General features: G+C 39.8%; 1 protein-coding gene and 1 non-coding gene across 2 annotated transcripts in view; both read left to right on the forward strand.

The window, feature by feature from the left end:
- The window catches only part of SKOR2 (SKI family transcriptional corepressor 2), a 46093-nt gene that overhangs the window by 9984 nt on the left and 10438 nt on the right, over positions 1-25671 (forward strand). Inside the window, exons 5-7 of the mRNA XM_045378108.3 lie at positions 10931-10996; positions 11373-11471; positions 22249-22316. Coding sequence (XP_045234043.2) covers positions 10931-10996; positions 11373-11471; positions 22249-22316 — 233 coding nt within the window. The remainder of the gene's footprint in view (positions 1-10930; positions 10997-11372; positions 11472-22248; positions 22317-25671) is intronic.
- LOC123570157 (U6 spliceosomal RNA) lies at positions 7395-7500 on the forward strand. Its single transcript, XR_006694149.1, has one exon. It is a non-coding gene; the product is annotated as a U6 spliceosomal RNA (small nuclear RNA).

A 25671-nucleotide genomic window follows, 5' to 3' on the forward strand; every position in this document is an offset into this window, starting at 1 on the left:
AGCAAATTTCAGGTGAAGGCTATATTTTGTTAACTTTACCTTGAAATCTTGGGTCACAAGAACTTCATCCTTATGGGGTTTTTGGCTTAGCATGTGGAAATGTTTTAAACACCAAGAAGTGTTTAAAGGGTTTGGATTGTTGTGGGACTTAACTTGGTGCACCTTCAGCTGCCATTGCTTTTAGAAAATATTAGCTTATGGTCTTCAGATTGAAATACACATTTGGGAAAATCCCAGACTGGGGGCCCAAGTGACCTATGTTTTGGTATTAGTGTATTTACTTGTGGTCAGATTCCGAGAATCCATTTATCCGTTTATTTGGCAAAGTGTCAGAAATTCAGATGAGCCAAAGAGATTATGAGCGCTTGTGATTAGCTGCTTTGGAGTGGTAGCAGCCAAATGTTTTATCCAGTATTCTTTACTCATTAATGAAGACATTTTCCCCCATGTAACAGCCGTTATCTACATCATAGCATTCATTTGTTTATTTACTTATTTACTCCACAAATATCTTTGAATGCCTACTGTGTGCTAAGTACTTTCCTAGACTCTGGGAATTCAGAAATATAAATCAACACCAGTCCCTGCCCTCACATTGCTTCCAATCAAGAGGAGGAGACAGATTACTTAAGAAAGCAGTATGAGTACTATGATAGTAGTCTACACAAAAAAAAATCTGATAAGATTTATATAACCCTGTGTCCCTTTAGCCAATGTTTAATTCAACCATTATTATTGGAAAATATCAATATTTTAGTTCTATGCTTATATAGCTATAACAAAAAAAGAACGAAATGTCTTTTCAAACTGCCTGATAAGTCAGTATGCAATTTTTGATTTTTATAGGAATTTTTCACTCCCATGGCAACCATAAATATCGTTAATCAGAAAATCTCTATGACCTTTCTCTGAACAAAGATATAGACCTGTATTTAATTGATCCCTAAAAAAAATTCTGTTTAGCAACAATACTTTGTTCCAGTTGATCTTTTAGTTCATCATTTTAATTAAGTTTAGCCTTTCTTTAATCTTTCAGCCTTATCGGTAACTATTACTTTTCAGCAATTTCAAAGAGATTACATTTTTTTTTAATTTATTTATTATTATTATACTTTAAGTTGTAGGGTACATGTGCATAACGTGCAGGTTTGTTACATATGTATACTTGTGCCATGTTGGTGTGCTGCACCCATCAACTCGTAAGAGATTACATTTTTAAACGATTTTTTAAAAACCTCCCTGTTAATGGTCATTAACCTTACATACAGCAGATATAATTCTGTATGCTTAGAGGGACCAAACATGAAGTTCTTAAGCAGCCAAAATTACCCAATAGCCAGGAGAACTTTTATCTCTAGATTCTTTAAAATTAGACCCAAGTCAGATAGATAAGGGGAATGGTAGTTTGGTCAAAATATTACCTACTCAAAAATATAAATGACAGTATTTCCACTTGCAATCCCAGAGTAAGGTTTTGCATATCCGTTTTGAATAACTTTAGTGAAGTTAAGTGATTTGAAATTGAATGCAGTGGGGTAAGCTGGTAAGACAGCTCAAAGCTATTGCAGGTCAAGGAAATCAGGTAAAGTGGAGTCATCCCCACTTTTCAATCCCCTTCACTGGAGAAACGCCGGTGCCATTGCAGTGCAAGTGCAACTGCATCTTTTTATATGTATAGAAGTTTTAAAATCAATTTGATTTTCACTGGTATGATTCTCTAGTGTACTTAATATGCTATGGACAGATTTCTGAGAATAGTAAGAAGCAATTACACTTCTCATGAATATATAGCGGATGATGCACTCTGATTCATTATTCCATTCTATTTTCGAACATGCTTATGATTTTTTTTTTAAAAAAAAGGAAAAAAGAAAATTCTTTAAAGTATGAACTAGTAGATCTGAGTTTTAATTATCTCACTAGGTGACATTAGGTAAACCCTTAAACTATTTTGTGCCTCAGTTAATCTACCTATAAAATTTGATAAAACCTCCCACCTCTAGTTTTAACTAGCAACATTTAGTTATGTATAATGTATTTTGAAGTCTTTCAATACATGGATTCGAAATTAAATAATTTCCTTATTTCAGATATTTGTTTATTTTTATTTATGAAAGTTTCCTTCTTACTAATGATTGTTAAAAATGCAGAACTCAAGGAGATGGAGAAGGGCAATGAAAAAAATGTCCAGGAAAAAAAATTAAACAGCATTAACTCACAACACCAGTTCTAAAACTCAAGACCTTTCTAAATGAACTCGAGATGCACTAATCAAAGATATTTAATTTACTGATTCCAGATGCAGCGTGTATGCACCTTGCAATAAATTTTGATCATGAATTGTAAAGTTTGCCATAACTCTTAGTTTACTATAATCCCACTGGTATTAGTTAATCTTGCACTTGCTCCTTTTTATTTTTTCACTAATGGAGTTAATATTTAGTTAGTTCATTCTGTAGCATATGCTCTCCAGTGGTATTGATTTTTTTTTTCTTTTCTGTTCTGTGACTTCACTGAAGTGCCAAACGTCACAGGGGAAGTCATTCAGTGTAGAATTTAACAGCAAGAAATTAGAAGTCTATATCCCACTGATAGAGGAGAAAATTATTTAACCTTGCTTTTTATATAATTGATTCTTTAATGCCTTAATGCAAAGTGTTTTTAAAAACCTCTCTATGCCATATGTTGTGCTATATTTTAGTTATTCTTAAATGTGCTATTATACTAACTGTAGATTAATTTTGACCGTATCCAAATTATACCTCTAAGATAGAGTGTCAGAGATAGAGAAAATAAAAAATCCAGAAAATCTCACTTAGAAGCAGATTATAAGACTAAGATCAATTTTAAAATTCAGAGTTTATTTGGGAGTTAAACATGCGTACATGCAGCTTCTGTTCAACAGTGGCCAGGCCCTGTGCCTGCTGTTGAGCAGCAGGAGGACAGAGCCTCAGCCCAGGCTGAAAGGGCAAGAAGGTGCATTGGGAGCAGCATGTGAAGATTGTTTGCAGCTTTGCGTATGCAGGAGATGCCTTCTCTTCTAGGGTGTGCTCCCCTGCAGCAGAACACAGACACTGCTAGCACATGATTCTGCACAAACTATGGAAACATCTGGACTATTGACCGAAATTATACCTTTCTTCATCCAGATGTTAGAGTGCATGTGTATCTCATGTACAGACACAGCCTTAAACCAAAATAATTTTATTTACTAAATTGGCCGGGTGCAGTAGCTCATGCCTGTAATCCCTGCACTTTGGGAGGCCGAGGCAGGTGGATTGCCTGAAGTCAGGAGTTCAAGACAAGCCTGCCCAACATGGTAAAACCGTGTCTCTACTAAAAATACAAAAATTAGCCGGGTATGGTGGTGGCCTCATGTAATCCCAGCTACTCGGGAGGCTGAGGCAGGAGAATCACTTGAATCTGGGAGACAAAGGTTACAGTGAGCCAAGACTGCACCACTGTACTCCAGCCTGTGTGACAAAGCAAGACTCCCTCTCAAAAAAAAAAAAAAAAAAAAAAAAAAAAAAAAAAAAGAAAGAAAGAAAGAAAGAAAGAAAAAGAAAAAAAATTTATTTACTAAATTTACCTGTGAGTGTTCAATTAAATAACACACTTTCTTTCTTTTTTTCTGCAGACTTCCTCTGTGGACAGACATTTTCCTTCTATTTAAAAAAAAAAAAATTCTCCAAATATTTTTCATCAAGTGTCAACAATAGTACTGGAAGGACATAGAGGCCGTTTCAGTGATAAGCAACTGCTTAGTCCCTGGGGCTGCTGGCTGGGGCCATGCTTCTAAGCACTGGTTGCTGGCTCAAGGGAGAATTTAAAAGGGAGACAGGCAAGACAAGGAGTAGGAAACCAAGTAGGGATGAAAAGACTCGGGGCAGCCTGGTGCAGTGGCTCATGCTTATAATCCCAGCACTTTGGAAGAATGAAGCAGGAGGATTCCCTGAGCCCAGGAGTTCGAGACCAGACTGGGCAACATAGGGAGACCTACAAAAAATTTTTAAAAATTAACCTGGCATAGTGGCACAGCCACTCTGGAGGCCGAGGTGGGAGGATCACGTGAGCCCAGAAGGACAGGCTGCAGTAAGCCATGTTCATACCACTGCGCTCCAGCCTGGGCAACAGAGCAAGACCTTGTCTCAAAAGAGAAAGAAAGAAAGAAAATAGTGGGGAGATGAAAGAATGTATTTCCATAGAAGGGATGGGTGAATGCCACATTTTTTACTCTTTATTCAAATGGCAAAAGTTTCATATTGTACCCCATATACATGGTATACTCTATATGTGTGCAGGACACAATATTTAAATGTCTTACTTACTGAATTCAGAGTTCAGCTTGAGAAGAGTGATAACTGTTTAATCAGCTTCTCCTCTCTCATGTCCACCAACAGAACAGGTCACCTGACCATTCATTCGGCTCTTATAGTTAAATGAACTCTAAAAATGTACAATGTTTTTGCTGTTGGAGACCACAGAAGACATATATGTTTATTAATATTTTTAGGTCATGGTTAAAATTTAGTGCTGTAGTTTTGTTTGTTCCTTAAAGAAATTTTCAAAATGTCAGATGAGAACAAAACTTATTTTCTATTGGAGCATCACGAATTTCCCCAGTAAACTGAATATATAGTTAGCCTAATTTAGTCAGAATATGCAAATGGATTAAATGTACTTTTCACATATAGGAACAAGTTAGTGCTTTAAAACCCTTCATGACAACTAAGGATTTAGAATAACGTTAGTTAGTATTTCTCTTACAAAGCAGAATGGATTAAAAAGTACAACAAGTATTCGTGGAATATATTTGTACCCCTTCCTAAGGTAGTAGTGATGGGGATTACCTGTAGGGTAGGATCTCTCTGCCCTCAGAAAGTATATTTTCTAGCTGAGGAAGACCAGACTAGGAAGACTTCTAGGAAGACCTAGAACATCAGGTACAAAGGGGCAGAATAAAGGCAATAAGCACTCATAAGTTCAGCCAAGGAAGGGATGAATCAGTAAGATTTGCGGAAGTTGAAAAAGCCTTATGGAAGAAAAACGTCTTAGGCTGGCCAGGTTGCTATTAAAAAAAAAAAAGAAAAAGAAATACCATCAACTGGATGGCTTAAACAGCATCTGTTTTTCTCAGTTCTGGATGCTGGGAAGTCCAAGATCAAGGCACTGGCAGATTCAGTGATTGGTGAGGGAGCTCTCTTTCTGGTTCATAAATGGCTATTTTCTTGTTGTGTCCTCACATGGTGGAAAAGTAGGAAGGAAGGTCTCTGGGGTTGCTTTTATAAGGGCACTAATCCCATTCATGAATGCTCTGCCCTCGTGACCTAATCACATCCCAAAGCCTCCCCCCCCCCCACCCACCCTCTAATACCATCACTTTGGGGGTTAGGATTTAAATATGTGAATTTGGGGATAAGGGGGACACAGGCATTCAATCCTTAACGAGAGAAGACTTGGATGGCATTCTGATTTTGGTTGCACAAGGAAGAGAGAAGAGGGCACCTTAGGATGGAGAAATGACGTAAGGCAGATGTAAGCAGCAGATGTGGAAAATAAATGCCTGTTAGGCAATAAAGACAGGATGGGCCGGGTACAGTGGCTCAGGCCTGTAATTCCAGCATTTTGGGAGGGCGAGATGGATGGATCACATGAGCTCAGGGGTTCAAGACCAGCCTGGGCAACATGGCGAAACCCCGTCTCTACAAAAAAATACAGGAAAAAAGTAGCCAGACATGATGGTGTGCACCTGAAGTCCCAGATACCTGGGAGGCTGAGGTGAGAGGATCACCGGAGCCCAGGAGGTCGAGACTGCAGTGAGCCCGAGCCTGGATTGTGTGAGTGCACTCCAGCCTGGGTGGCAGAGCAAGACCTTGTCTCAAAAAAAAAAAAAAAAAAAAAAAAAAAAAAAAAAAAGAATGGAGACAGGATGGCTCAGCAGCTCAGCAGGTTGAATAAGATTATGGGAGAACCTAGAGACTTTGCGGGGAGAACTTTAGAGTGAAGTCTTTGATGGAGACCATAGGGAGCCATTGCAGGTTCTTGAGCAGAGGCCTGCCATGATATTTAACAGAAAGTAATTATTCTAGTGCCTTGAAAGCTAATGCTATTGAATCTGTTGGCTGTTTTTTGTTGTTGTTGCTGATTTTTTTTTCTTGTTTGTGTTGTTCATATACTCCATCTCCTCTTCATTTGCTATTTACTGCTCATATCTGCTTCAGTATTTTACTTCTCACACCCACCTTTCTCGTACTTCCAGTTTCTAATAACATGTGAGGGCAGAACCAAGAGTGGGTTGGAACATTCACCTGGAACATGGAACCACTGCTGTTGGAGGACCTTGGAGAGACCAGGAAAGCAGGCTCCTGACATTCCAGGCTCTCTGGTCTCCAGCTGCGCTCAGCAGTGATGTAGTTTCCCTGATATGGCATGATGCTGCCCCCACCCTCCTGGGTGAGCAGGATTCTCAGAAACCACGCAGGTCACAATGAACTGGTCCTGCACATGTGCACTTGGAAAGTCCTCATGTAGACACCTTCCTAAGCAGCAGCTTTTTCTTTTCTTCTTTTTTATATTTGAGTCAGGGTCTCACTCTATCACCCAGGCTGGAATGCCATGGCCAGTGGTGCAGTCATGACTCACCTCAGTCTTGACCTGCAGGGCTCAAGTGATCTTCCCACTCAGAGTAACCGGAATTATAGGAGTGCACTACTATGCCAAGCTAATTTTTGTCTTTTTTATAGAGACAGAGTTTCGCCATGTTGTGCAGACTGGTCTGAAACTCTGGGTTCAAGCACTCTCCCTCGGCCTCCCAGAGTGCTGGGATTACAGGTGTGAGCCATAGCCCCAGGCCTTTAGCAGCAGCTTTTAGTCACTTCCATCCACAGGAGACATTTTATGCCCTAGTTACCCGTTACTCTCCAACTTCAAACCAGTTTTTTTCTATAGTCTTAGACATGTTTGAGGCCAGGCTTCCAAGAAACATGCTTCTTCCGTGTATAATTTTCTCTCCTAGAACTCTACACTGTTAGAATCGCTATGCTTCCCCCGACCCCCGCCCCTCTCTCCCCCTTTTTTTTTCCTGAGATGGAGTCTTGCTCTGTCACCCAAGCTAGAATGCAGTGGCGTGATCTCGGTTCACTGCAATCTCTGCCTCCTGGGTTCAAGAGATTCTCCTGCCTCAGCCTCCCAAGTAGCTGAGAATACAGGCGCCCACCACCATGCCCGGCTAGTGTTTGTATTTTTAGTACAGAAGGGGTTGCACCACATTGGCCAGGCTGGTCTTGACTCCTGACGTTAGGTGATCCACCCGCCTCAGCCTCCCAGAGTGCTGGGATTATAGACATGAGCCACCGCATCCAGCTCACCAACCCCATTTTTAAAAGAGGAATCCAGTACTCACTTTGGCAGCACATATACTAAAATTGGAACAATACAGAGAAGATTAGCATGGCCCCTGTGCAAGGATGACAACAAATTTCTGAAGTAGTCCATATTTAAAAACAAAAGGGGTGAGAGGAATATAGGGGAAAAAAAGTAAGCACTTTAATTTAGGGATGTTTCCAAACCCATTCATTAATTCTGAGAAAGTAAAATGTAGCCAACCTGATGGAATTTTTATAAAAATTGGGAGCTCACTGTCAACTAAATCACATTTATTTAATCTAGTATTAGACTGCCTTTTTTTTTTAACCAGATGGAAACCATTAGCAGCAATAGTGAACAAATCTATCCAGGCTCCCAGAGGTCATTTTTAACCACCATTAACAATCTGGTTTTCACAGATTAGTAATATACGAAAGGCAACAGTCCAGTAAAAGATATACAAAAGGCAGAAGAAGCTTCTGTGCTTCTTATTTACCTAACATTTAGCCATTTTAAAAACCCTTTGTAAGTGGGGCATTCGAATCCTCTAAGCTCAAAATTGGCAGATTTTACCCGGAAGATGCAGCAAAATATCTGTTTGAAATAGATGCCAATGCAAAGTGTTAATAAAACCTCTACAAAGCTGATGAAAAGACAAGCTTTTTATTAACATCATCAGTAGATTTGCCTGTGGTTAATATAGTCTCCATTTACTAGCTGCTTGTTTAGTGGTTTCATACCAATGTAAAGCTACTAATTATGAAATAGGAAAGAAATGCATTTTACATATCACATTTTAATTTTTAAATTCAACTATCTAACTGAAACATAATATAAGATAAACAGTCCACAAAATATACTAAAGAGTCAAAAGGAATCTGGTCTATAATTTGATAAGACTATGGTTTCTAGAATTGCCTATTCAGGAATAAAGATCTCATTTAAATCATGCTTTGAGTGGTTGAGAAAGTTGTAGAATAGTAGTGTCATTAGGCCCTGCAGATAAACACAGAGATACATACATGCCTCTTTCTTCTCTTGTTCAGAGTCAATATTGTATGCCAGTATTTTTGAAATACACCTTTAAGTGGTTAACTGAGACTGCACATAATATGCATGTATCTTCATTTCAAAATACTGTTTTTCTTGGTTTACACATTAATGATTTGTTATCAACCTTCATGTTACTCTTGTTTTAGATAATAGTGTTTTTCTAGGAATTGCATTGAGGTCTATATTTAAAATGCTTCACAGATATTTCCTCTCTATTTTCTTTTTATATGGAGAAGAAAGCCAAGGTATCAAGGTTCAAGAGTACATCTGAACCTATAGAGAGGTCATGTCCAAGATGAGAATGAGGATGTAGAAATCTAATCTGGATATTAGGGAAGATGCTTGCTACTCAGGAACTGAGGGATGCCAAGGATATTATTAGGCTCCTTCCCCTAATGGTGCATATGTTCTGAAATATTTGCATATATTTTCACAGATGTATTTACCTACACACACACACACATTCACAAACACACACAAACGTACTCCCCACAGTCATCAAGTAAAATGCACTTGAATTGCCATTGATAATATCATGTTGAAAATTTTCCTGTCTGTCCATGATACTGTTATAGTTCACCACTTCAGGGAGAAATTTTGTTTCCCTCTTTGCAGAAAGTTTTACCTCGGCAAAGAAATCTCCCTGTACTTCTACAAGTGCCCAGGGCCATTACATTTTGTTTTTTGCTGAGGGAACTAAATAGTAAGGAGATCTTTGATGAATTCTGGCCCACGCTGTAATTTAGAATTTACACTCCTGGGGTCCTTTTCAGAAACAACTACAAACCCTTTATTGAGTGCTTATTGTATGTTCAGCACTGTGCTAAGCAATGGCCATACCTAGCCCCTGCCCCCAAGTAACACATGGCCCACTGAGTGAGGAAGGGGAGTAAGGAGACAGCACCATGCCTGAGGCCTGTGCGAGGAACTCTGGGGACAGAGAGGAGGGATGGGGGGAAAGGGAGGGGGATCCATGAAGCCCCAGAGCCCCTTTGTTTGTTCTACCAAACCTCTTCAGACAGAAATGAAAAGCTTGATTAAATTATGTGAGTCTTGAGGACAGCAGGTTGAATTTTTTAAAAATTCTGGTTGCCTGAATGATTGGATTCTGGTTTATTTAGACTGGATTTGTAGACTCAATTCATCACTGTGGATAGAGACATTTTCTTAACTTGCCATCCTAGTTAGCACGTAAGCTAAATAGGAATAACGATCTAACCTTTATTCACAATATAGTTTTCTTTGGTCAAGGAAGAGCAGTGAAGAGATACCAGCAAGCAAGTAACTGTTCACAAACTAATATAAGTTAACTTATTTTGTCTAAGTTGATTTTTAATTTTTTTTACTTTTTATTTTATTTATTTATTTTTAAATTTTGAGACAGGGCCACCCAGGCTGGAGTGCAGTAGTGCAATCACAGCTCACTACAGCCTCAATTTCCTGGGCTCAAGTGATCCTCCCACCTCAGCCTCCCAAGTTGCTGGAACTACAGGCACACACTACCACATTCAGCTGATTTTTCTATTTTTGTAGGGACAAGGTTTTGCCATGTTACCCAGGTTGGTCTTGAACTCCTGGCCTCAAGCAATCCTCCCGCCTCAGCCTCCCAATTACAGACATGAGCCACTGCACCTAGCCTTAAGTTGATTTTTTTTTTTTTTTTTTTTTTGAGACAGAGCTTCACTCTTGTTGCCTAGGCTGGAGTGCAATGGCACGATCTCAACTCACTGCAACCTCTGCCTCCCAGGTTCAAGCGATTCTTCTGCCTCAGCCTCTTGAGTAGCTGGGATTATAGGCATGCACCACCACGCCCGGCTAATTTTGTATGTTAGTAGAGATGGGGTTTCTCCATGTTGGTCAGGCTGGTCTTGAACTCCTGACCTCAGGTGATCTGCCCACCTCGGCCTCCCAAAGTGCTGGGATTACAGGCGTGAGCCACCGCGCCCCGCCCAAGTTGTTTAAAAAAAAAAAAAAAAAACTATCAATTATTAGGAAACCCCTCCAAGTTTATCAATCACAGCTCAAAGTCTCCTCCCACTTCTTTTTCTGTGTCCCAAATTTTGATGGCCCAAGAAGGCTAGGCCCCTGCCTCTAGTCTTGAGAACCTTTCTATTCAAATCAAGCTTCCTCCCTTCAAGGACAAGTGGGACTCCAATCAGATTTCTACCAGAAATCTTGACTATCCAGACTCCTCTTTTGCCCATTCTAGAAATTTCCTTCCTTGTAAAGGATGGATAGCAGTAGGGGGCTGGAGAGGGAATAACTTCAAGAATCTGCTTTTCTGGAGCTGCCATCACAGGCAGGGCAGGCTCTGCTCTCCTTTTCTGCACCTCCCCTCCATGTTTCAGGAGGATTGTGTGTGAGTAAATGAGGACAACATTTGGTTATGAGGACTTCCAATTTCAGGTTATATTAAATAAACTGTTTTGCAGATACTAAAAGAAAATGTAAAGGAAAACTTACAGAACTAGCCTACACAAAACTAATAATATTTTTTCTCCTTTTTTAAAAGGTGAACACACACAAGAAACTAATTCACCTCATTCACTCAAAAAGGATGTAGAAAATATGGGGAAAGGTAAATGAAAGTTTCAATTCTGTAGAACTTCTCTTAGCTTTAAACGACTGTGGAGATAATAGGAGGATATTTTTGTCCTACACCATATTTTTAGCTTGACAAGCAACATATGAATAATATATGGACCATTGGGTGGATATAATTGAGATTAATGCATACGTATCAATCAATACATGACACTGTAATATAATACTTTAAAATAATATATTACATTGATTTATATTCATGGATTTCTGCACAAAATCTATCCTATGTCTATGCAACACTTTTTAAACTGGTAAATATTTTGTCTTATAATAATAAACTGCCATATATAACAGTTCTCTGGAGAGTTATTTGTAAAGATTAGTAAAATGACTCTTCTTTTTTTTATTAGAAGAACTTCAGAAGGTTTTATTTGAACAAATAGATTTACGGAGACGACTGGAACAAGAATTCCAGGTGTTAAAAGGAAACACGTCTTTTCCAGTATTCAGTAAGAAATCACTTTTATTTCATTGTATTTATGATAATTGATTACGTTTCTATAATTAGGCTTAAGAATGTAATTCTAAGTGTTAAGTGATTGTGCAAAACACACACAGTCTTCCCATGGTCTGCCTAAATATTCATAAATTTTAGTTTTATTTAGGCTTTGAATTGACTCACAGATAGAATTTCTTTTTTGTTTGTTTGTTTTGTTTTGTTTTGTTTTTGAGACGGAGTCTCGCTCTGTTGCCCAGGCTGGAGGGCAGTGGCTGGATCTCAGCTCACTGCAAGCTCTGCCTCCCGGGTTTAGGCCATTCTCCTGCCTCAGCCTCCCGAGTAGCTGGGACTACAGGCGCCTGCCACCACACCCGGCTAGTTTTTTGTATTTTTTTAGAGACGGGGTTTCACCGTGTTAGCCAGGATGGTCTTGATCTCCTGACCTCGTGATCCGCCCGTCTTGGCCTCCCAAAGTGCTGGGATTACAGGCTTGAGCCACCGCGCCTGGCAGAATTTCTTACAAGAACCTTTTGGTATTTATGTATGGATATACGTGTATCTGTATGTGTATGTTGTGCATACTTTAAAATGTGTGTAAATATATAATTAAATATGGAAATATATTTAAATATTTAGATAGATTTAGATTATAGATTTTAAAACAAAAGAACTACTCAGATATTTACATCCTCTAAAGTAGGGGAAACAAGAAAAAGTTAACTTTCATTCTCAGATTGTTCTGGATAGCATTCCTGATGCTTGAGATATGTATAAATATGAAAATCTAAACTTTAACAGTTCAGTGTACACAAATCTATTTTATTAAATGAAATTGGTATAATTTTAGTAGTTTTAGATTCCCTATCCATATTTAATGTTAAAATTCCATTCTGAACTTAGAGGCAGGAGATATTGTAGCCTAAAAACTGTTGGTTCTACTCCCAGAGTCTTGGAATTTTCTAAAACTTTATAGTAGGTGTCCAGATTTTTAAAATTCACCTGACCTGGTCTGGGTCACATCTGGACAAATACACCACAGTAGTGTTTTTCAAGCTTTCTGGAGTTTGATTTAGTCATCTTCCCCTCTCCAGAGAAAGGAAAGTGGGAAAATAGTATGCAAACTTTTTTTTTTTTCTTTTTGAGATGGAGTCTCGCTCTGTCACCCAGGCTGGAGTGCAGTAGCACAATCTCGGCTCACTGCAACCTCTGCTGCCTGGGTTCAAGCAATTCTCCTGTCTCAGCCTCCCGAGTAGCTGGGATTACAGGCACACACCACCACACCTGGCTAATTTTTGTATTTTCAGTAGAGGTAGGGTTTCACCATATTGGTCAGGCTAGTGTCGAACTCCTGAACTCAGGTGATCCACCTGCCTCAGCCTCCCAAAGTGCTGGGATTACAGGCATAAGCCACTGTGCCTGGCCTGCAAACTTATTTTTCTAATTATATATTTAAAATTAATTTTTTCCAGGGCACTTTTTTAGAATGTCAGCATGCTTCTTGTTATTAACCCAGAAATCACAAAACTCAAGTTGGCAATTCCTGTGCCAGATGATTCCTGTAGCAGCACCTGGAAGATTTTTAAATAATTGTGATAATTCCAATAATGTCAGCCTGAAGGTCTTCATTCATTAGGGCTTCCTAAATGTAATCATTGGCACAACTGAATGACATACTTAGGTAGCATTTTTGAATAGCACCAGGTTCCTGCTAACATGTCAAACTGAATTTGACCAGAACATTTAAAAGTGAGGATTCAAAATGTAGAGGTAATTGCATGATGGAAGAGAATGCTGACCACAAGGAATGGGAGGGTCTGCAAAGTGTGTCCTCTCTGCATACTCCAAATGAGGTTGGAGCTCATGGTACTTCAGTTGTTTTGAATTCAGAGAATACCTGCAGGGCTTTAGAATGAAACTGAAAGGAGGAGAATGGCCAATAGCTTTTGATAGCATAATTAGGAATATTGTGATACTTATAGCTTTGAGAAAAGGAGAAACGTTTAAAATATCTTTGAAACCATAAGAAACAGGTGCTTTGAAAGGATCTAGGATTCTCTAACTTTTGAAACTGTGTCTTAAGAAATACTGCACAGTTCCTTGCCCCAATGAGAGGCATTGAATGATATGTTTTTCCAATAGCTGATGTTTATCTAACTGTTGAGTTTGCAGGTCCCTGCTTTTAGATCTAGCAGAGTGGGTCCAAGTCCCGTTGAATCCCTAACATGCCCTTCTAACTCCCTATGAAACCTCTGTAGTCATAATTCATCCCATTAATAAAAGCTAATTCATATTCATTCTAAGGAATTAAGTAATCCATAATAATTGATATTTTTCTTAGTAACTGCTCTGTAATACAACATGTTTCTGTTAAACAAAATGTTAGAATGTGACGGTACTGGCCAGTTTCAATTCAGACCTCTCATTCATCATTTTGATGTGCATTAATATGTATCCTCTGTGATTGCCACATATATGAAATACTTCAATTAAACAGTAACAAAAAAATTTCCTCTTTTTTAACTGTAACATACTCCACTGACCAAGGAAGTGGCATGCGTGTGCCCAAGTTTAAATAATGCGTGGTTTAGATACACCACAAAGAGGCAGTCAATTTCACACGGATGAAAATAGCAAATGCACATTATGTGCTTGTTAACTAAATGTGAGGGGCCGTGAGGCTAGGAGACAGATTTAGATTCACTCAGATGAAAAGGGGAAAACCGAGCTTTGCGAAGCCTCATCGGAAAGCAGCTTAGAGGAATTCTCGTGAGAGTTGTGCAAAGCTTTTTACTATGAGGTGAACAGATGCTCACAGTCACCACAGTTAAACTCCAGTTCACTTAGAGCACTGTGGACCTAGGCTAGGAGCTGTAGCATGTGAGAATTAAGAATCTAGGCTCAAAAACTGGCCAGACCTGAGTTCATTTTCAGGCTCTGCTGCTTGCTGGTTGTATGACCTTGGAAACTGTAAAATGCGGCAGATAATTCCTGTTGCGTAGAAGAATGAGAGGACTAAATGAGAGATCTATGTGAAGTGCTGTGCACATGCTGGGCACAGGATAAGTGCAATTATGATGGTGATTATGAAACAGAAAGATGAAAAGGAGAGGAACAGCACTGAGCTCTAGAAAAGCATTTCTAAACTTGGGTCCAAATATTTGGCTTCTGGCTAGGCACAGTGGCTCACACCCGTAATCCTAGCACTTTGGGAGGCTGAGGCAGGCAGATCACTTGAGGTCAGGAGTTCGAGACCAGCCTGGCCAACATGGTGAAACCCCATCTGTACCAGAAATATAAAAAATTAACCAGGTGTGGTGGTATGCTCCTGTAATCCCAGCTAGCCAGGAGGCTGAAGCAGGAAAATCACTTGAACCCGGGAGGCAGAGGTTGCAGGGAGCCAAGATCATGCCGCTGCACTCCAGCCTGGACAACACAGCGAGACTCAGTCTCAAAAAAAAAAATTGGCTTATTGCCTTGGTTCTGAGGTTTAATGAGGACCACAGGAATGATCCTAAGCATGGAGAGGGTACAAATACAGATAACAGAAAGGAGGGGCAGGTAGAGGAGGAGGAGGAGGAAAAGGAGGAAGAAGGGACAGAGGGAAAAAGGAGAAGGAGGAGGAAGAGGCAGAAAAGGAGGAAGAGGGAGGAAGACGGAGGTGGAGGAAGAAACAAGTCTCCACACTGGGGGAGCAGCAGTTGGGAGGAGGAAGAGAAACAAGCAAGTCTCTGCACTTGCTGGAACGGAGGCTTCCAGAGCTGCTTTCCACTAATACTTACGCGTAGCCCTGATGGGGAAATCTGGGGAGGAGAAAGCAGATTTCTCCTGTAATGGCAGGCATTTGCCATTACAGCAGAGGCAGAGAAGCATGGCAGGTCATAGAGATGGTTCCAGGTGTGGATACTGACTGCTCTACTCACTAGCTGAGTAACCTTGGGCAAGTTCCCTGATCTCTTTTCAACAGTATAGCAATACTGCTACCTACCTCCTGGGGTTGTGGAGAGGATTAAATGAGTGAAAGGCATGAAGTGCTTAGCACAGTGACAAATGCATAGTAATTACTATGAAATGTGAGTTGTTGCTATTATATACAGTTTTAAAGTTTGATGCTGACATTCTTGTAGTGACTGTATAGTAAAGCAGCTAATGTAAGAAACCAGAACTTGTAAAGGTTTATTGAGCTGTCATTATAGAGGGTGGAACAGGCAGTGAAACTGTTTTGATACCAAACAATAAGTTTAATCAACAAACCGGGTAAGACACAACAGAGAGGTAGGAAGGGTATACTAAGGAAAGAGGAGAAGCTGGAATTGAGTGGGAGTAGGTGTTTGGGGAAATGGATTAGGAGGGGCTCCATTGTTATCAAGGTTACTTTGAGATGAAAATAGGATGGCTGGTCAAACACGTTTTGTAATGAATATCATGTTCAATTGGACAGAAGTAACTTATTAAAGGTGACCCCCAATGCCACCATTCCAAACTCCCCCCTCACAACTGGTCTGATCATTTTTGCAGCTGTAAATCCAGAAGTTATTTTTGCCACTGCATCGTTATACACAGCTTTCCCAGTAATTGTATCTCTTCTTCCTCTCTTTTCCTCTAACACCCTATGCCTTCCTTTATTACAGCATTCATCCTTTTGCTGTAGTTTTTATTCATTTTGATTTCTTCCCACTAGCCATCTTAAAACCTCAGGGCCTAACCCTGAGCCTGGGACCTGCTAAAGGCGGCAATGAATGGAGAAGGCCCTCACCAGCAGGGTGCCCTGCATCCTCACCTCCCTTCTCCACTCCAGCCCTTTCTGCCTGCTGCTCTTAGCCCTGTCTTCTTAAAACTCTAGATTTGGCACCAAATCTTCACCTCAAGAAGCCAGAATGATTTGCCCTGTTTATCATGGTATATCTAAGTTAACTCTTCTCGGACTCTCAAAACCTGCCATAATTGTATGCCCCCCACTCCACCGCCGCAACCTCTCCACCCTTATTTCTGCTTCTCCCCAGGCTCAGCCCCAGTTACCTGGCAGACCACTCTCACCCCTCTCCTTCCACCTCTGCACACCATCTCCCTCTAGTCCAGAGTGCCTCCCCTCATCCAAGTCCTCCTCCTTATCTGGGACACAGCTAAAGTTTTGCCACATCCAAGAAGCCTTTCCACTCTTGCAGCTGGCAGCATTTTCTGAAGTCCTGTTGTGTTCATTTCTAGTACCATGAGTTTTCTGTGTTGACTCCTCCTCTGTTTCACTCTCCTTTCCCCACACTTGCATTGTAAATAGATTCAGGGAAGGGCTACTCAGAATGTTCTTCCGTTGCCACCTGCAGCACCTGGCATATTGTGGGTACGTAACACACTCTCAATAAATGATTGATAGGAACGTTGGGGTCATACCCGAAGAGATTAAAACTGACAATGGAGGATGAAATTGGATCACTGAAGTCTGTTGTATAAAGGAGAGTATCCAGGGCTCATGAGTAGAATCCTTAGATTTGCAGATCTAGTGACAAATTCATGGCACTTAGAAGAACTGAGTGGAAAGGCCAGTTGGTTATTACAGGAAAGCACAAATGAATGGGGCTTTATGAAAAATGTTAGATTTTATCTAAAATGTCATCATTTTAGATTCTTATAAAAAATTGCTCTTCCAAATTACTGTTAAGAGTCCTTGTTATTAAAAACAAACTACATCTAATCTCTCTGAATATGGTTGTCTGCATTTTTCACCTGTGGCTATTATTGAATTTATTTTATGTTCAGTGATTCCCTTCGTTCCTTCCTTTTTCTTTCTTGTTGTAGCATACTCTGGAAGATGAAGTGTGGGGTGGGGGGCAGCAAGGCAGATTCCAAAATACTGTACAGATTAAAAGCTTTGGTCCTTTCAGTAGGAGATGGCTATGAAAAAAAAATTTAAGTTTTGGCTGGGCACAGTGGCTCAGGTCTGTAATCTCAGCACTTTGGGAAGTCGAGGCAAGAGGATTGCTTGAGCCCAGGAGTTCAAGGTCAGCCTGGGCAACATGCTGGGACCCTGGCTCTATACAAACACACACACACAGATTAGCCAAGCATGGTGGCATGCACATGTAGTCCCAGCTACTAAGGAGGCAGAGGTGGAAGGATCACTTGAACCCAAGTTCAAGGCTGCAGTGAGCTGTGGTCACATCATTGCACTTAAGCCTGGGTGATACAGCAACACCATCTCTCAAAAAATAAAAATAAAAATAAAGGTTCAGTGGTTCTTTAAAAATAGAGATAACAAAATGAAGACGTTGTAAACAAATTGAACCCCAAAGCCCACTGCTTGCTTAGAACATTCCAGGTGAACCAGATGTACCCTACGGGTTTGTCTTCTTACTTACGGTTCTAGGAATGTAGGCTAGATACTCTTTATTGCTGTTTGGAAAACCCTTGGGCTTTTCCAGCTGTCTGAGTTTGCAGTGTGCAGCCTTGCTATTGTGTTGGCTGACATGCTGCACTTCAGTGCTTTTCTTTGCTACTTTCTTTTACATTATCATTTTCCAAAAATAGTTGGGTTATAAGTGATTCTCATTAGAGAATGATTTTTTCCATCTCCAGTTAAATTGTGTCTTCATCAACCTTTAGAACATAGAAAAAATATGGCCGGGCGTGATGGCTCATCCTGTAATTCCAGCACTTTGGGAGGCCAAGGCAGGTGGATCACTTGAGGTCAGGAGTGTGAGAGCAGCCTGGCCAAAATAGTGAAACCCCGTCTCTACTAAAAATACAAAAAAATTAGCCAGGCATGGTGGCGCATGCCTGTAACCCCAGCTACTCGGGAGGCTGAGGCAGGAGAATCTCTTGAACCCAAGAGGCAGAGGTTGCAGTGAGCTGAGATAGTGCCACGGCACTGCAGCCTGGGCAACAGAGTGAGACGCTCTCTCAAATTAAAAAAAGAAAAAGAACATAGAAAACATTTTAGATTTTTGTATGTTTGCCAATTAACAATCTTCATATCTCAAAGCTATACACATCCTTGTTGTGGAAAATTTTAAGTATGCAGAAATAAAAAGGAAAGGAAACAAAAATCACCCATAATCTTTCCACCTAGAGATAACCACTCTTAATATTTTGGAGTTTCAGCCTTTTTAAATGCATATTAAATGCTTTTATAAAACAAAATGAAATGTAATACACAACATTTTTTACTTCCTTTTTGTTTTAGCTAAAATGTGCCTCTTTCCATTACTACACAGCAGTGTATAAATATACTGTTACACTGGACATTAAGGTTTGCCCAAGTTTTAGATGGTGTACACCCTTGTAACTAAGTCTTTGCATGTATCCACTATTATTTCCTTAGGTTAAACTCCTAAAAGTGTTGCTGTGTCACAGGGCATTAACTTTTTAAAGGTCTTAACATATAATTTCAAGTTGCTTTTCAGAAAGTTTGGACTAATTTCTCCTCCCGTCTTTGGAAGAGCATGTATCATCTTTTCATTTAATCTTTGCTGACTTAAGTGGAAATTTTGGTATTTCATATTATTTCCTTTTCTTTCATTGCTGGTGATGTTGAACATTTTTCATGTGTCTAACATCCTTTCATATGTTTTGTGAATGACCATTTATATTCTCTCCCCATATTTCCGTCAATATGTTCATTTTCTTATTGATTTGTATAAACCCTCTATATACTAAAATGTTAATTATTTGACATGTTGCAAGTATTTTTTTGGTTTGTATCAATTACCTTTAAATGTTGACTATGGTGTTTTATGTTTGGGGAGTTTAATCTGTTTGTAATTTATTGGCATACCAAAGTTTTAAATTTCTGTCTAATCAAATCAACCAGTCTTTTCCTTTTCGGTTTTGGCCTTTTATGCTCTTCCCCACTCCAATCTTAAAAAAAATTACCATTTTTTCTAATACTTTAATGGCTTCTTTTCTTTTTTTCATGTTAACTTAGAGAATTATATTAAGTGTACTATCATAGAAAAATGAGCATGAGTTAAGTTAGGACTAGTTTTCATCATTCCACTCTGAATTGCCCTTAGCTGTTTCCTCCACTAAAATTAGAATCTTCTATGATCCCAGGGAAGTAAGTGCTCCAGCCAGGTTGGCTTCAGGCAGCCCCTCCTTCCTAATTCATCTTAGTTTACCACCCTGGTCAAAGGCATCTTGGATCCCTAGAGGCTCAGAGGAAAGTTTTCTCCTTCACAGAGAGCGACCTGCTTGCCATGTGCTCCAGTGTCTGGAACCACACTGATTTTCCTGGAGGCCTTCGGGCCAGACCTCGGGCCTTCCAAGTGTTGGAACCAGGGCAGTTTGTGGAGGGCTAGTTCCCCTGTTGTCCTGTACCCTTTGACCCACCTCTGGAGCATCCTGACCTGGTGAGGTGGGTGCCAGCTCCTCACATAGTTCCTTATGCCTAATTGTTGTTGGTGTAAATCAAAATCTTTCCCTCACTTCCCCTGCACAGGAAAGACAAGTGGGTGCATGGAGCCCAATCAAATCAATTTATTTTGTCACCAAAAAATTTTTCTTTCTTTTTTTTTTTGAGACAGAGTCTCACTTTGTCACCCAGACTGGAGTGCAGTGATGCAATCTCAGCTCACTGCAGCCTTGACTTCCCAGGCTCAGGTGATTCTTCTACCTCAGCCTCCTACATAACTGGGACTACAGGAGTGCGCCTCCATGCCCAACTAATTTTTTGTATTTTTAGTAGAGACAGGGTTTTTCCATGTTTCCCAGGCTGGTCTCAAACTCCTGGGCTCAAGCAATTTTCCTGCCTCGGCCTCCTAAAGGGCTGGGATTATAGGCTTAGCCACCACACTCGGCCTGTCATCAAAGTTTAACATGCTGGAGCAAGAAAAGACCTAAAAGCACATTATTTCACACCTTTGTTTCTTTAGATAAAGTTCTGAGGCTCCAAAGTGGGGTAGTTACTATAGATGGCAGACTCTCAACCTGCTGGTGAATAATTCTGTATGTTTTTACTCCTCATTTATTAGCTAGCCCCTGCTGTGTGCCAGACACTGTGGTAGGCCTTGAAAATTTTTAAAGTGTCTAAACGTATCTTCCTGCCCTCTAATAACTCAACTGTTTAGCAGGGAGACAGATAGATAACAACTAATCATAGCATGTATTATGGATGCATTAATACAGGTATGGACAGGGTACTGGAGAAGTACAAAAAAAAAAAAGGGTAAATAATTCTGGCAGGAGGGGCTGCAAAATTGGAGAAGACTTCCTGGAGGAGGTAATATTTGGACTGGACTTTAAAGAAAAGGCAGTTGTTTGCTGCAAGGGCAAGACCACAGCAGGGGCAAAGGCACAGAGGCTGCAAGTATAACGCATAGTTGGGGACTGGAGAGTGGTTTGGTGGCTGGTGGGGTGCAGGGGATTTCCTCTGTGTCCTTGGCTGCAGCCAGCTGAGCCATATGCAGTTCCCCTCTCCTCCTTCCATGTCTTTATATAGAATGCTGTTCTCCACATGTCTGCTCAAGCAGCTCTTCCCTCTACTGCTCCCGGAATGAATGACAGCTCCTCTCTCAATCTTTGCATGACACCACATACTTCCCTCTATTACGGTGACTTTGACATTAAAATCAGAGGTGACGGTAGGGATTGGGTCTTTTTTAAAAAAATTAATTAGAACACATGTTTGGGGTTGGATAAGAAATTCAAATCTTATGAAAAGGTAGAAGTTGAAAAAAATAAAAAGAACAAAGCCAAAGGGTATACTATCTTGAAAGTGTTGGAAAGCCATTGGAGATTTTTAAGCAGGGAATTAAAGGTATTTGGAGAGGAAGGGACTGGAGGCTAGGTGGTCAGTCGGAAAATAATTCAGGGATGAGGTGCCTGCATGTGGGAGGTAACGATGGCAAAGAGGGGAGAAGATGAAGGTAGAACACATAGAACTCACACACTAGTTGACTGTGGAGATGAAAAGAAGAGGAGAAGAAAAGATGATGATGAAGTTTCTGATTTACTCAAGCTGCTGCCCTATCAACCACAAATTCAATATGAAATCATGCTAATTTCTCCTTCAGTGCAGAAAAAGGCAAAGTTAGCCAAGTCCACACTTTTAAAAGGATCACATGGAGAAGATGTAACACTAAACTGTGCATTTGGAAGTCATTTTTTCCCTAATGCAATAAATATGATCAATATGTAGAATAGCACAAATATTTTGCATGACAATATCTCTCAAAGTTTTCTTCTCAGATTAAGGTAAGGTCTGTAGAAAGACACCAGGACAAAGGAGGACCATAAAATAAAGCTGATCCCAGGGTGAGTTTGCTGCACAGGAGAGTCAGGCCAAAGTACTCTCTCTTAGGAGTGAGATGAGCTGCAGTGAAGCCAGGCAGGCATTTTTCACAGACCCACATCTTATTTACCCAGAAGGTATTATGTACAGGAGGGGCAGCATTTCCTATGCTCAGCTCTATCCAAGGCCTGCCCCTCCTCACTCGTGCTGGACTTCTGAAGACAGTATGGGGAGTGGAAGCTCCCAATACCTGTGATTTGCACAAGTGTGCAAAGGTTAAAGAACATGATTGTGTGGGATGTTTCTGTGTAATCATATGCAAGAGATAATACTAGACGGAATATGAGATACTGTAAAACATAAGACACACTCTCAGAATTTACTGTCTAGTCTGATTAAATTATAGAGGGTTGAAAACATTCTTCAAACGAGCATATAATTTGCCTACGAAAAAAAGACTTAAAAGTAGGGGGGCTGTCCATGGGACTGTCAATAATGTTTTTACTAGCTAAACTAAAAGTAGATTTTACACTTTAGTTAATCTTTCTCTATCTCTCTCTCCTACCAGATAATTTTCAGGACCAGATGAAAAGGGAACTAGCCTACCGAGAAGAAATGGTGCAACAGTTACAAATTGTAAGATGCATTTCTACTTAAAAATAAATTCAACTTGATTGGTTTGTTTTCAGACTACCCAATATGTATGAAACTGTTCACGTTTTTGCATGAAATCCTTTGGTCCACTTACCTCTCAGCTGGCTTAGATGCTAATTACCGAGAGATTTACTTAGACACAGGATAAACAGATGTGGCAGTATGTTTCCTCTAAATGTAACTACCTACCATGTGTTAATAGACAGATGTGTAAATTATCTCTGTGGGTAAACCAAAGGTACCTGCATTTTCTTCCATTATGCAAACTTCCCAAACACAGTGCTCAGTGAAGGGCTCAGTGAAGGGCAACTGTCTTCTATCCTCTCCTTTCACTACCCACGCTTGAACCAGGCCCTCCACTACCAATAAAACACAATTAATGAGCACAATTAATCAATTAAATTCACTTGAAGGATGATGAAAAGAAACAAATGATTTCCAAATGAAATGTATTACTCTATCCCAATCATTTCTAAAAATGGACACTCACTAAGATCTATTTATATGGGAACAAAAACCAGGAAGATGTCTGATAAGTAAATGTAGTGGTTTTGCTTTGGGTTTTTGTTTGCCTTCTGAACTTTTTGCCCTTTGTCCCCACGTAGATACATCTAGTATTATTCATTAGGGCTTTTAAAGGAGTCTCCCAGGCTTCTTCATTTTCATGAGTACAATGGGGAAAATTATTTCTGCTCAATATATTCAAGATATATTTAATCACCTGGATAAAAACACCTACTGGTCCTTAGTGATATTCCCAGCATAATTATTACACTTTGGGTTGCTTGACATTTCTGTACTGATCCATGCTACCTTTCAACCATTAAGCATGGATCCATGCATATGTGCCTGTCTTGTGTGCAGAGCCATATCTAGTTCTTTTGTCAGGATTATTTAAGAAAGATAGTTGTTAATGTTTCCATTCTTCATCAGAGAAATCATGCCAGTGTTAGTGACGACTCCTAAGAGTCATTTTTGAAGCAATTGGCTTTCCTTGATCTCAAGTGATCGTTAAGAACTCTCAGTTCTGAAAACCACTACATAAGATGCTGCTTAAACAAGATTTTTTTCTCATGTTGGTTTTGTTTGCACCCAAATTTACTGGGGAGCAGAGGATTTTCATAATTGATTTAATAACAAATTCCCATTCTTAGCTTTTGTTTCCTTGATAATAAGAGCTGTGATTTCTTGCTGTGAATTGTGTTCTCTGTTTAAAGGAAAAACTTAAATAAAAGATTCGATGTAGGGGGATATAAAATTTTAGGATCTCCCTTATTTTACACAGGTCATCATTTTCAGGTTTTGTTTTGTTTGTTTGTGTCTTTTTTTTTGAAACAGGGTCTCACTCTGCTGCACAGGCTGGAGTGCAGTGGTATAATCATAGCTCACTATAGCCTCAAACTCCTGGACTCAAGCAAGCCTCTCACCTCAGCCTCCCAAGTAGCTGGAACTGCAGGTGTGCACCACCACACCTGACTAATTCTTTAATCTTTTGTAGAGACAGGGTCTTCTGTATTGCCCAGGCTGGTCTTAAACTCCTGGCCTCCAATGATCCTCCCACCTGGGCCTCCTAAAGTGCTGGGATTACAGACATGAACTACTGCACCCAGCCCATTTTCATACTCTTAAAACAAAAGAAAAAAATTGCCACACATGCAATAAAAAAAATTGTGATTTCAGGGGGTGGTGGTGAGTATAGCAAAATGGGCATCAGAGAAGGAAACAGTATTTCTTTTAATGCCCCTATTCAAGGCCAGTTATGTAACCTTAATGTCTTAATTTTCTTTGGCATTTGGTTTCTTTAGTGAAAGACGAAATTACATTGTCTCCATGTAATAAGCACATAGGACTGATAGAAGAAAAAATGTCTCATGTCTTTTGAGATATTTGGTACATGGAAGATTAAAACTGGTATTACTAAATCATTTTGTTATGCTGTATTGTAAAATATTTTATCACATGTTTTCATCTATCTAAACAAATGTTGTTAATTCACATTCCTATAGACAGTAAACTATTCCTGGAATCAAATTAAGTAATTTGGGAGAAGCTTGACTTTCCCGCCCCCACCGTCCTGCCCTTGTAGGTATCGTGTAATTCCTGAAATACACAAAGGTACATCCAGGGTAACAACATGAAAATTGGAGAAATCGACATGATTTGTCCCTCCTGCTTCTTCCCCTTTTTGTGTGTCCCCTACCATTAGATGCCCGGGGTTTTCATGCTGACTCCAGTACCTATCACAGTGTGCAGCATCAAACAGCTGTTTATAAACATTTGTTGAATGAATCACCACCCGTGATGACCCTGACCCAACTCTGATACTCTCATGTAGCAGTCCTCTTAATTCTTTCCCAAATTTCCCTGGCTTGGTCCTAGTTTCCTCAAATGTTATTTTACACTAAACAAATACTATTACCACAACTCCTAAAGGAAGGAATACTAGCAAATTTGGGGGAGCTTCTGTATTACTGCCCTGTCTACACCTAACAGACATGAGCTTTTAACATCTGTAACTTGGGATTGAGACCCATCCCATACAGTTCATTAAGTGTCAGTTCCTCAACCAAAAGGAACTGCTACAAGGTTTAACCTAGTGCCCTGGTAGGAATATTACAAGGTGCAAGTGAGTAATAAACATGAAATGTACATACAAGCCATAAAATTCTATGCCAATGTGAGTAATGAATTTAATGGTATGGCCCTTCTCAAAGTAGTACCTACAATGGTGGAACTATTATAGGCGTGAGCCACCGTGCCCATCTGGCTAGATATAGTTTTGTGCAGAAAAGACCTATGTTTACATGGTACTATCTGCTTTAGAATTGAGGCTGCAGATTCAATGTTACTTCAACAGAAACGTATCTAATTCCTTATTCAGCTTGATATATTTGTCAAAGTACTTGGGGGAAAATGTCTTTAGAAAATTCTATCTAAAGATTATCAAGAAATTGCAAGGTATCACAATTACTGGCTTTCTGAATATTTTAGCTGGATGATCTTATTCATCAGTCGATATGGTTGCATGCTTTGCTTCCTGAAAACAGAACAGTTCACTCAAAATTATTTTATGTTTAAAGTTTACGGAGCATATATTACAAAACAGGCTTTTTTTTTTTTCTTGAGATGGCATAAAAACCCACTGTATCTTGCAGTCATGGAGAATTCAAATATATTAAAACCATCATATTTTGTAATGATTCCCAAAGACCCACAATGCATTTATCCTATGTTGTTAAAAAGCGTTTCTATTCAAAAAACTTATTTCGAAAGTGTCTTGGGTATCATTGCTATAGAAAGAAAACTTATGAATTTCTTCAGCTCCTGCATTTTTAGA

This window comes from Macaca fascicularis, chromosome 18 (assembly GCF_037993035.2).
Source record: "Macaca fascicularis isolate 582-1 chromosome 18, T2T-MFA8v1.1".
Taxonomy (NCBI): Eukaryota; Metazoa; Chordata; class Mammalia; order Primates; family Cercopithecidae; genus Macaca; species Macaca fascicularis.